The 13856-nt window shown below is 38.6% G+C and overlaps 1 protein-coding gene across 1 annotated transcript in view; it reads left to right on the plus strand.

The window, feature by feature from the left end:
* Positions 1-13856, plus strand: part of LOC114535172 (von Willebrand factor D and EGF domain-containing protein-like) — a 101739-nt gene that overhangs the window by 7551 nt on the left and 80332 nt on the right. Inside the window, exons 3-4 of the mRNA XM_028556552.1 lie at positions 9670-9953; positions 11278-11361. Of these exons, the coding sequence (XP_028412353.1) occupies positions 9670-9953; positions 11278-11361 (368 nt within the window). The remainder of the gene's footprint in view (positions 1-9669; positions 9954-11277; positions 11362-13856) is intronic.

Genomic DNA, 13856 nt, shown 5'->3' on the forward strand with positions numbered 1-13856 from the left:
CAAGAACCACGTTACCAGTAGTGAGGGGTGTCTCTTCTATGTTCCATTTATGTCTGACATTCAACATAGGTCGGATATTCTTTCTGAAATATTTTCTAAAAGTGATTGGCGATACACCGTCGGTACAAAAATCTTTTCTTCAAATCTATCTCCGTTTCGAATCCGCATGGAGAATCTGGTGGTCTTCCTAAGACAAGATTCGCTGGCCTTATCGCCATTTATTTTATTATTTTTAATTATTTGTACGTTCTTTTACGAGGAGGTCTCAGTCACCAAAAGTGATTTTCATCAGAGCCCTCAATGTATGTGATTAGTCTTGAGTTGATTTGCGCTCTGATGTCGGTTAGAACTGCCTAGAGCTCTTAATTGATAGGTCAGAAGTGCCGACGGTCTCTTAATCTTGTCGCAGAACTTCTTCCATTGTCCTCCCTGATGTGACGCTCTTTCAGTATTAAATTTCCACTTAATTCCCATCGAAACGAACGGCCTCTCAATTTCTTTCTTGTCTTGCAATTTCTTTCTTTTCCAAATCGCTTGTGATCTTCTATACGCGGCTGTCAATAACTTGTCGGTTTTGTGGAACGATGTTTGATTATCTGAAAATATAGTTTCACTGGTGCCCGTTCGGTTACTCATTCTTCGGTACGCATCTAGAAACTCCTGTGTAGTCATATTTAAGCAAACCTCCAGATGAACTGCCCTAGAATTTGCGTCCACAAATAAGCATATCCAAACTTTTCTGGTTTGTTTTCATTCTTTTATGATGATGGGCCCAAGGAAATCTAATACAACGTCTGTGAATCCAGCATGAATCCACATTTTCACTCGTTCACCAGTTAAGTCTCCCATTTTCTGTTTGCCAGGTATTGTTCTTTGATGCTTACAGACCAGGCAATTCTTCAAAATTCCTTTGGTTTCTCTTCTTCTCTGTGTTATCCAATGTTATCCATTTTAATGTGTTATCCAATGTTATCCATTTTAATTACGTAATTCATCAGACGTGCTAGGATTAAGGCTCCACGTAATTCTAGTCGTGGTAAAGTCTTCTTCTTTATTGGTGCTAATCTAGCCTTTGACATCACAAAATTTGATCGAATTCTTTCGTCTTCATCTTCGAGACGTATATATACTGCACCTCCATATGCCTTTTCACTGCTGTCAGCTGGGGCATCCTCAAGGAGTGATATATTCGGCTGATATATTTTTATTATTTTTGTCCGGACGCTTTGGGTTTTGTTGTTGATTTAAGTATTTTGGAATGCTTCATCCGACATTCATTTTCGCCACACGGTGCTGCATTACACGACTGAGAGTTGTGTCCACTAGTCATTTGAAGTAGACAGTTGAAGCAACACTTCGCAGCAGAAACGAGTTTCCATCTTTCGTCAACATCTTTCGTCAAAGCTGCTTTGCAATTAGCACTCAAGTGACTCGTTGAATCAAAAAATATACATGACTGGCGTGTTTTACCTTGGGCTTGAAAACTTTGCATAAAATGAAACACCAAGTTCTTCATAAGGTTTATGTCCATCCTTTTTGTAGCTCTGATATCTATGTTTCCTGGTGTCCCTTCTGTTGCGACCATCCGCTTCCACGCCAATCTTCTTAGTTGCTTCCCAACTTGTTATTTCACCATCATGGAATTCAAAGTAATCTTTAAGGTTCACTGATTTCTTAGACTTCAATATTCCCTCGTGTTTCTATTCCCATTCTAGTTTAACATTTGATGGTAAGGTTTTTTCACAGACGGCAAGCTTTTAAGATTGTCGTCATCAACCTTGTACAATTTTAAAGTCCCAGTAGCATTAGGCTGACGATCATAATGTTTTCTCATTGCCTCCGCATTCTCTTCCGGCTCCTTAGTATCCAGGAAAAAGGTTAAATAGGCCTTTGATACAAGTTTATCGTTGCCAAACCTTTTCTCTAAAACTTTTAACTTTTACCTTTACTCTAAACCTTTTCCTTTTACTAAATTCATAAGATAATCATGTTTCGCAGACTCGTTAAGATCTCTGTCCTCATGGACACAGCGCCCGAAACTAGCGTACCAATTTGGCCATTCCAAAGTGTCCCCACGAAATTCTTTAATTTGCATCTTGGGTAATCTCAATTTTTCTCTAACCCCTTTCAAATCCAAATTTCTTCCTTTCTCATTTTATTCTGAGAATCTTAGGCACGGGTTTTAAGTCCTCTACATTTACCCTGCAGTTCTAACCAATTTTCAATCACTCTACTTAACTCTTCTTCATCATCTAGACCATCATATTTGTCAATAAGTTTCCCGCAACTGTCTTCCTTAGATTTGAGCAACTCAATTCCATCTTTTACTGCCGATACAGACTCACTTTCTTCGTTCATAGCACCAACAATACCATTCAACTCAATCTTTATTTCTCCTACAATAATTTCAAATTTTTTCTTAAGTTCTTTTGTGCTCTTATTAGTCAAAGAACTGCATGAACTAGCCCTTGATAAGATCACACTGGTCACCGTCACCATCATTATCACCTTCATCGTCATCATCATCATCACTGCCTTTTCATCACAGCCTTTTTCCTCCACATTTTCAATCTCGTGGTCGTTTAAAAGCCTCTTAATTAGAAACTTTCCCTTACCAACTGCAGCTTCTAAGGCTTCTTCTTGGTCAAAGTCTTCATTTCTAATAAACGCATCTTTTGTGCGCATAATTTCTTATGTACTGGATCTCTTTTTAGTTGTCTCATCCACAAAAGGCGCTCTAAATAGATATTTTCTAATTCTTTCTGGGGTCTAGGCATAACATTCAAGTAAGCTTTCTCTTTAGCAGAGTGCTCGTCGAAACCACCGTTTATGAGGCATTCTTTCATTTTCTCGAAAGCTGTGTTACTTCTTTGTTTTGCTTCTTCTATTAGCAGTATCCAGTGATCCATTTCTTCTTCAGATTCTGAGCCGTCGTCGAACTTCCAGATTGCTGGGTGGAACTGTCATGCGTCATAGTCGGAAGTGGCTGATGGCCTCCTGGGGGATGGGACTTGAAGGATATAGTTGTATTAGTTTTAATTGATCCCAAAGTTAGAGAGTTCGCTTTCTTCGCTTTGTGTTCAACTTTCTTTAATTTGGAACAGGTTGGCTCGCTTGTTTTCCCATCGCACACGTTTCACATGCATCCTTCATCTCACCTTGACAACTATAACGTTACGCTCAACATCGGTCTTGTTTAGATGTCCAAGACGTTTGTGTCATAATAAGTTGATATCTCCTTTGATGCTCTGTTTGGTTTCAGTGCAAGCAAATGGGTTGACCACATTTTTTTATGTGACTTTCAAAAAGAATAGACCAGAGTTCTTAATGAAATTGATTTCACGATCATCATTCATTACAATTATTGCTTTGTTATCGTTAAAGATGAATCTGTGCCCAAAATTGACTGCCTTGTTAACTGAAAGTATGTTGACTTTATAATTTGGCACGTATGGCAGTAATGGCACATTTCGTAGGATTATTTCTGCCATTTTCCCATCCTTAAGTGGTCAACCCCTCTTGAATAACTTTTTTTAATTTTTAAAGATATTAAGGTTAAAATATCATTTTCTAAAAGGGTTAGGGGAAAGAAAATAACCAGTGCAAAAAAATTTTCAAAAAGTTGCTAATTACGCTAATTAGCCAATATGGCGGTGGTTAATTGGCAGCCATATTGCCTGCCGTCGTTAACATGATATCTCAAAAGTCTAAAACCAGAAATCAGAATGTAATGAATGATATATATTTGAAAAGCTTACAACCTGGTCTATAAACTGACCATCCTCAATTTTCTTTGAAACTGTTTAAAAAAAATTATAGTCAAATTTTGGAGTTGTGCCATAATTCAGGTTTTCGATCCAGTATTTTTTTAAAAATTATGCATGATAAAAATATTGAAATTTGAAAATGGTTGGTTTCTAGAATATAATAGCTATAGTGAACAAGTTTGCCAAATATCAACCTTCTACATCATTGTAGAATACTTACAAAATTACAGTGTCAATATCAATGGCTCATGCAAAATTGCAAAATAGAGAAAATTCAATTCAAAGTTTTGTTCATGTTGCTTTACACCATAAATGGTTTAAAACCTGCCTGATTCATATGTGGTGCTTTCATTATGTTCAGCCTTCGCCTTGTCTATATACTTCTTTCTGAGGTGTCTCAAACATTTTCTTCTTACTTTCACTTTATCAGAGCTCTTTTTGGCTGATAGCTTGATTCTTGCTTGATCACAGGCATGGGCGCCTTTGCAAGTAAAGAGTCCAAATTCTATGTCCAAATCTTCAAAGATTTTCAAAAAGGAAACATCACCATCATTGAACTTTAAGACAGCCAGGTGTGTAGCAAGAGCTACTGTTTCTTGCTCAACATAGGTGGTCTTGGGACATCGGTCCCAAATGAGGCAATTGAGGCATTCATTTGGATTTTGAGTCAATCCATGCGTACATTTGTTCAGTAATGTGGGATTAGCCAAATCTTCAAAAATAGGCTTTGCAAGGCCATTCTTATGTTTATAACTTTCTTTGTCCCTTTGGTAACCACACCAACTATCACTACCTTTCGGGCAAAGATCATGCTGTGGTTTCTGCTCTTTCGAAGCAACATGGAAAAGGGAGGCCTTTACAGCCCTGGCCATTTCTTCAACACTGTCCAGGTTTTCCCTGATTGCTAAGCCATAGTAATTTTGTAGAGCTATCTTGGCATCAGTTAGTCTTCCCTTACCCGAAGTACCTTTACTATCAGAGAGCTTCCTACCTTTGTTAGTGCTTTCTAGCGCAATCTACTTCCCACTCTCTTTTGGACATGTCCAATGCATTCTAATTTGTTTGGTAAACAATCTTCTCCATATGGTTTACTTTCCAGGATAGAGGTATATGTGGCTGAATCGCCATCCCCAAGCACATCTTTATACTTTATACTTTAGCCCTCTTGTTGCACATGACCGTTCAAACATTCTTAGTGCACTTGCTGTCTCCATGCTTCCAGAACTCCCCGTATGGTTAATCTTGCACTGATGAGTTGCCTTCCATTCTTCATATTTTGGGTCAGTTGTCTTGTTGCTCCATTTGAGCATTGCTGGCACTTGTCGGAAAGCACTTCGACATCAAGACATTTTTTCGTGTTCAGTGATATTACTGTAACGACACCATTGTGTGAAGAGTATCCTTGCTTCTACCATCTATAGAAACACCGCATTCGCCATCTTCATTATCAATAACATCTTTCACTTGCACAGAATTATTCTTCATGCTATCAGTTCCACATTGTTTTACCACAGGCAAAACCTTTTTGTTCTGGATTTTGGTAAAATTGTCACGTGTTATAGGAGCAGGCATGTTCAAAACTTTGGTGAATGTTACCATAGCATTGTCTCCTTTCCCAATTTCCCTGAAAGCCAGGACTGCTCGAACATTTACTTCGTGTGATTGTCCTTGCTTCTTTGAAGTGTGGAAACAATACTTCCACTCGCATTCCACACACTCTATAACAATGTAGTGAGAAAATCCATGCTTCTTCTTCATGTAAACATGAGACTTTACATCGCCAGAACAGTCAGGGCATTTCAAAAGGCAATCCAAGACGCCAAATAAAATAGAAAGATCTATAAAAACAGTTCCTTCCCTTATTCTATCAAGACTCTCTGCAGTATGCATTTTTTGCACTCTCGGCGGCGATTTTCGCCCCGTAAGAGCCAGCTTCTTTCTCACAAGGTACGCCATCTTTGAATTTCTTTCCTGTATTCCTGATGTCTAGCCCGTTTTCTCTTTCTGTTTTTAATGTTTCCCATTTATTGTTTTTAAAATACAATGAAAAACAACAAGTAGTGTTTAAAGAAAACTAAAACAGCAAGTTTTCAGTTTTGAATGTGCGAAAAAACAAAGAATTTTGTAGATGATTTCTAACAGCGTGCTCATGCGATCGATCACAAGGCAGACAAAGAACGCCGTTGCTATGGCTCCCCGAAGGAACCAATCACATTGCAGCATTGAACTCAAAAGAACTGGAAGGCCACCTCCGGGTCGGCGTTAGATCATATCGAACTAACGTACACGGCCAAAAATTGATCAGGTTGTCGCATCACGAGTGAACAATGTTGTGCTGCACCCTGGGAATAGTATTGTTAACAATGTTGTTGAAGCTTTTTGAGTCATCAATGTTGATGCAATGTTGTTGTAACAAGTTGCAACAACATTGATGATTCAACAAGCTTCAACAACATCGTTAACAATACCGTTCACAGGGTGCAGCACAACATTGTTCGCTCCTGTTTTTAACAACTTGCATCAACATGATGATTTTTACGCGTGTACATGACGTCATAAAATTTTCAATAACCCTAACCCTAACCGTAATTAAGGTAAAGCCAGAGATACTATTACATAAGTATATGATCACTCCTATACTGGGTATGAGGGTAACAGACATTTACACTTTCGTGTACATTTATAAATGTATAAATGTATCATCATTCATCGCCATTTTTATTTTATCATTTTTATCAACCAGCTCTAGAAAGACTTCATGTAAGACTTCTGTTATTATACTTCCGTTATTGCAAAATTTATGACGTCATGTACGTTAGTTCGATATGATCTAACGCCGACCCTACCTCCGGCCGGAGATTTGAAGCCAAATTTTGGGGTCATGCCCAGTCTTTTCACGCAACTAAACACGCGGTTTTTTGAAACTTCAAAAATAATACTTCAACATGAAAGCACTAAAAACATCTTTTAGAGAACATAAAGTGCGTTTTGCACAGTATTTTTACGATAAAAGCATCCGTGAAAACTACAGAGTAAAGTATACTAAATTTATCTGTATCAAACTCGCAATTAAATTGCTCTTTCTTATGAAAAACGTTAAACGAGGAGTAAAGCCGGGACAATTCAAAAGTGTTTGTGTGAATTCACTTATCTAATTTCATTGTTTATCAATTTAATCCCTCTGAAACTTACGAAAAAACATTCTAACAATATTTTTTTTAACAAACTACACCTAAATTTTCTTTTTTATATGTTTTATGAGCACATAACAGCAAAATATATATATATTTTTTTTGTTGCCTGCAAACCTTTTTGAAGTAGTGATCGTTTTCGAACAAACTGTTTACATTTTCCTTATAATTTCACCACGCCGCGGTTCGAGGTATGCTTTAATCAGCATTGATTACAAAATTATAGCCTAAATCGTTAAAATGAACGATAAATCCGAACGAATGTAACCTCGCCGCTAAACGGTTCATGTTTTCCTTATGTTCACTCCTGAAAAGGCCCTCGCGAGAATGTCTCGCAACATGTACACGCGTGTCTGGAGGTAAAACACGCGTGTCTGGAGGTAAAATTTGGCTTCAATAATTTTGGCTATTTTAATCAGGAGGTAGCCTTCCAGTTCTTTTGAGTTCACTGCATTGCAGTTGCATAATACAACTCAAAATTACATACGCCGAAAGGAGAAACCAAAAAAATTGGTTAGAAATGAATTGGTACCTAAATGCGTTGCTAAGGCGTTGCTATGGGGTAATTTTTTAGATAAGGTAACTTTGAGAGCTTTTATCACCAAAAGTATATATTTTTGAAGAAAATCAGCCCTGTAGCCTTGCTGTACAATACTTTAAGTGTTTAAAATAGCAAAAAAAATTTTTGGAATAATGTCCAAAATTCTTTAACTCGACTGTTCTTGGAACATCGCTGTAGAGACTAGAGTATTGAGTTTTCTTTTGCGATTTATTAGTAAAACCTACAGACAGTTCACCGTGGGCTTCGACAGTTTTACAGAAAAGACCTACTTGCTCTAGCACTGTTTTGGCCCTTTCATATCTTCGTTTGTCCTGCATACATACATACATACATACATACATAAACAATTTATTTACTGACGCATTTCTCATCATCAAAATTGATGTTCTTCCTGAGAAGCGTCACAGAAATAGAAACATATTTACAAAAAAAAAAATAAAACTTTAAATGGCAGGTTTCTTAGAAGGTCTTTGATAATAGTTATTGATCAAACTAGGCTTCAAGATGCCTTTTAAATGCACTTAAAGTAGTTGATAGCTTTGCATCTGTAGAGACGAATTCCATGTTACAGCCCCACTATACTTTAAAGTTTTTTTAAGATATTCGCTCTTAGGTTTAGGGATAATCAAATCAGTTTCCCTATTTCGTAATTCATAGTTATTTTGAATACTCGTAATTTACATATACTTATGATGAATATCATTATGGTAAGATACCACGACATTACATTTCTCACCGGTGTTAGCATGTGGGGTGTCCCGATAACTTCTTATAGTTGTTTGGATCTCCAGCAGTATGTTCTTTCCCTCCATTCTAGCTATCTTCGCACTTTTCTTGATAATTTGGATTATTCTTTGGATTAGTCCAGTACACGTGACGTTGATTCTGCTGTCGTTGTGTGACAATTTCCACCACTGGAAACTTGGCGTATTGGTCCAATAGTACCAGGATAATATCTTTATTAAGTAACGTTCCTGCAAAGTCCATACTAACTCTTTCCCACGGCCCCTCTGGTAAATTGGTCATTTGTAGTGGTACCCTATAGTTTGAAGGTGTGGTACCGGTTGCTTGACATCCAATACATGCCACCCCCTCCTTGCTGTCGTCTCTATTGGCGCTTCATTGTTAAAGGCACCCTTTTGTCCATCCAACGGGTCAATCTAACGTCACCCTTCTTTCGTCAGTGAACTGTGAACACTAGCTTGCTAAAGTCTGTAAGTAGATGGATTACTTGGCAATTTCAGGTCATTGTCATCCTTGTCATTCTCGACTCTAAATGTCTCTTTCGTTGGCAGATGTCGTCTGTTTCGACGGACAACGTTTCCTTGTTGATTCGGAATACGATATCACTACTTTACCATTTTCCGAGCAATCGGTGTCTTTTCGGTTCCTACGCGAACTGTAATGCCATTATGCCAGGTTGTAGAACTGGTAAAATGTTGATCATAAGATTGCTAACTTGGCGACAGGGGAGACGGTTAATGGGTTGTTAGAACTGGCATCTTAGTAATTGCATTAATTTTCCTTGGGTCTCGCTTCACTGGGACGGCGGACATGGTATATGACCCAAAAAGGTGATCTCAGTTGCAATGAAAACACACTTTGCGTGATTTTAGCTTCGGTCCGCTATCTCCAATTTTGTCGAGAACCTTATACAGTTTATCGTGAATTTCTTTGGTTGCACCCCACACGATCATGTCATCTTGATAGACAGCACCTTCGCAGCCGATGTCGATCTTAGATATTTTGACTAGGAATATCTCACTGACCGAGTGAATTTCATGGGGGATTAAAGTCCTAAACAACTCTGGTTTGCGCGCTAATTTCTATACCCCGAACGGGGGTCACATGAGAGAGGTAAAGATACTCCGGTTCCGGTGTACCTGTACGGGTAGCCTTATTTTGTTCAATGAATTTCCATCAGTATTTCTCAATATTTTTCCAAGATTACCTCGACAATTCTTGTTTTGTATCATGAAATGTGAAAACGACAAGAAAGTCCAATGAACAAAATATGCCTACCGGTACCCGTACGCCAAAACTGGGGTATCTTAACCTCTTTATGGTAACGAATGAACATGCGACAGGCATGACGACGATTACATAACGAAATTTTCAATGATTCAATACCATTCCGTTATTTTTACAGGTGTTGTTCCTAATATAATGAGGCCAAAAGTACGACCGAAAGATGAAGATAGAGAATATGTTTCATTAAGATGTTTCTGGGATTACTTTGATGATGCCTCTCATGTTGAATTTCACGTCAAGTGGTTCAAAGATTCTAATGAAACTACACACGCAATTCAACATATGTTTAACGGGACTGCAAATAAAAATAATTACGAAAATCTTTACGAAAGACAACTTTTTCGCAATAGAGTGAATGGAAGTCTAGAATGGGATGAACGTGGTTATGAATGGAACAAAAGGGTTTGTACTAGGCTACTACAGATTGTGCTTGGCAACTTTTGAGTAACCTTTCTGGTTTCGAGCAACCTGGAGCAGCTTCTCCTTTTACAAGTTAAAAAGGCTACAAAAATATTTATTAATTTACTAGGCGGAAGAGATGTGCTTATTCATATATTTCTTTTGTAATTGCAATAGCTTATAAAATAAAAAACCCGTAGGACAGAACTGAACATATCAATAAACATCCCCCGCGATTATTGTTTTAGTTACACCCCTGATTGTGACAGGTCAAGTGGGGACATTAATTATCATAATGCCAGGATTTCACAATCAAAGATGGCTGCCTTGTATAACAGAATTATATAAGGCACGAGACAAAATTTGAAATTAAAGCAACTTCTGTCTTACAAATTGCAGTTGCAGAGTCCGATTTAAGACGGGCAGAAACTCAGTACTTTTATAACAGTTTTTTTCATATTTTTATCTTACTTTAACAGGTTCCCAAGTAATGTCATCTCATCAACTTGCTAACCATTATATTTCAAGGAGCTAACGCGTTGCTGAGATGACATTACTGGGAACCTGTTAAAGGTAAGATAAAAATATGAAAAAATTGTCATAAAAGTACTGAGTTTCCGTCCGTGTTAAATCGAACTCCGGAACTGCAATTGTGGATAGAAGTTGCTGTAATTTCAAATTTTTTTCTCGTGCCTTATATAATTCTATTATAACAAGGCAGCCATCTTTGATTGCGAAATCCTGACATTATGAACTTTTATGGTAATTAATGTCCTGTATTTCTGGTTATGAGACTATCACAAAAATTTTGGCCTGTTGTTGGAGAAATTTGTAGAGCCGCCGTGACGATGCGAGGGCTGGGGGGAAGCAGATTTTCGAAGGGCACTTTTGTACTTTGTAGTGTTGCAATATAATTTCTGTTGAACTTCGTTTCATCCTGTTTTTTCTTTCCGAAGTGATTTCGGTATTTGAAAGTTGTTCACTATACCATGCTACTCTTGAAGCCCTACTGGTTGACCTTCTACGTATTTACATAAAATATAATCCTAGCTTTCAAATTTGAAAGATATTTGCCTCTTCTCGCACCTGCTGGTAAAAGGCAAGAGTGCAGCTGCCCGCTTACAAGTTCTGCGTCACTGCAAATTTCCTCCGTTATTACGGAAAAGCGCAGTGTTAATTATTGGACATTTTTGAGTTTATGAGCACTTTATTGCATATTATAATATAATTTTAGAAACAAGACGAAAATCGTTAAAATGTTGAATTGGCCAACTTTTTCTCGATGCCGATTTATATGATCACATAATAATACTTTACTTTCCAACAGGTATTTTGTCAAGTTCGAGGGAGGTTTCATGGTGGAGGATGGTCACCATGGAAATCAAGTGGAACAATTTTTACTGGTGTTGCGGTGAGTTTTTAGACATAATTAATATGGCATACTATTCTCAGAGGTAATTGGCTAATGAGAGAGGCATGAAAATATTCATATATTCGTTGATATAGAAGAATATATAAAACACATGATGAACATTTGCAGAAACAGATGTCACCCATAAAATCACCCATAACAATGTAATTGTTAGAGTTTCAATGCCTAAGCACTCTGTTGGGACCCACAAGTGTATAAATATGTTTGCCATAAGCATTTTTATTCATGATGCACTAAAATTTGTTTGTCTTATCACAATAAATTAACACTCGTTGTTCCGCGGTCAGTATACTTACCGCATCGACTACGCTTCGCCCAGAAGTTCAATCAACGCTGTCGAAACCCGAATTTTTTGCAAAGCGTAATTGTTGGAGACGAAACGGGATTTGCACTGAATAGGTAGTGAACACTCAAAATGTGCTCGAGTATGCACCGAAGGGACACCCTCCGGCCTTCAACTTTGAACGCTCAAATTCTCGCGAAAAGCTCACTGCCTGGGCAGCACTTTGCGGGAATGGCGTTTTTTGGGGCCTTTTTTATGGGAACGTAAACCGCCTTGCATATCTCCAAATATTGAATGAATTTGCTTTCCCACAACTTCCCATTTTCCTCAACAATCAGTATTAGGAAGGACGGTTCAGGGGTTTATGGTGTGTTCAAGACGGCGCTCCAGCACATCGCCTTGTTGAAGTGCATGAGAGATCGTCTTAACGATGTGTTCCGAGAGAATCGCGTTGCACTGTAACGTGGATTGGCCACCTCAATCGCTCGACTTAACCCCATTGCGATTTTTTTTATATGGGGGTATCTTAAGTGTTTTCCACTCCGCCCCAGAACATTGATGTGCTACGCCAAGGATTGTCGACGAACCATTATTTGCGTGGAACAAAATGGCACGAGGACACGTGGAAGAGCGAGGGTCGTAGCTTTTCATGTAAAATAGAACGAAACCGTTTATTTGTGTGGAATTGTTTTGCTTTATTTTCGCCGTGTTATCTTATTTGGCCGATCGGGAAGTTATAATTATTCCGCCATTCACTCAATCAAATTCCCAGAGGTATCAGGTGCCATTCACGCACGTATATATACATGCATATAACCCTTGAGTCTGGCCTCTGCGGCCGAGGAGCTCAAAGGAGAGTCTTGGATCCCTTTATTAGGTGTCACCGGCCGGAAAATATATCCACGGGTTAGGTCAATACCCAATTGACGCACTATTTAACAATTAGGTAATTAATCCGAGTTGTCTATGAGCGAAGGCGAAGCCTGAGTTGACTATTCGCTCATAGACAACGAAGGCGAGTTGTCTAATTGTTTTAGTATCCACCCTGTACCTAGATATATTAATTTCGAGAAAATAATCGATACACCGCAATTACACCGAAAAATAACCCAATTTTATACGGTCGCGCGAGCGAAATTTTCCCAAGTGTGCACCATCACGAATAGACAATGGTTGAGTAGCCAATTAGAATGTAGGATTTGTAATAGACAATAGTCGGGTGTATACTAAATCCATATAGCATTCAATGCCGCAAATGGGGCAAATCTTAAGCTGAGCATTTCGCCTGATTCCGAACACATTGTGAACCATCCCCAAGATATATTGTTCGCCATCCCCAAAATGGCGCGCAATTTCCCAATATAAGAATCCACGGTCTTATAGGACAGGGGGAAGGGACAGGAACAATTGTGTTTTCCTTTTTTTCCCAGATGAGGGCAGCCATTGCGGTGGGCCTGGGTTTTGCCATGACGATCCTTAAATATTATAAAATGGCAAAGATCGCGCGGTGTTCTTGTTGCCAACGTAATATGTCCGGGAAGGACCGACAAGAATGATTCTAACTCTTTCTTAGAGAATCCTTTTGTTTTGAATAACTGGTAGCCCGATCAAAATCTAACAACTGCTGTAGTCTCTTATCAATTTGACTGCGATCAACGAGAAGCGTCGCAGTGTGTACGGGTGTCAAAACTCTTCGAACATAACCACAGCTTTGGCAGAATCTAAAATCGTGATCGTTTGCATGGCTTCAAACTGGGCATGGTACAGACGGAACAAATAACTTTGCTACCACTGGAAGATCCTAATGAAGAAGAATGAACGGACAACAATAAGCATAAGAGTTAAAGATATATGTATTTAACCCTGGTGAACAAAGTATACAAACATAACCACAGTTGCCCCCAAAGTCACCCAATATATACGAGCGGTTACAATACAGAAATAAGTTCATCAACGAAATTCCACGGAAAAAGCCCATAAATCACCCGGGATATTCAAATATTGTATCCATCCTTCTTTGGAGGGCATCCGAAGCTCCTGCCGACGCAACTTTACACGCTGTCGTTGCCAAAAATTGCAATAGTGGCCACCAATATTTACGAGGGTATGTATCTAAGACAACGACGGTGCAGGGCTGGTGGAAAGAAGACAGAAATCGAAGCAAGGGGCCCATCAAGATCAACGGAGGAAA

This window comes from Dendronephthya gigantea, unplaced genomic scaffold (assembly GCF_004324835.1).
Source record: "Dendronephthya gigantea isolate DGI-Jeju-01 unplaced genomic scaffold, DenGig_1.0 000112F, whole genome shotgun sequence".
Lineage (NCBI taxonomy): Eukaryota > Metazoa > Cnidaria > Anthozoa > Malacalcyonacea > Nephtheidae > Dendronephthya > Dendronephthya gigantea.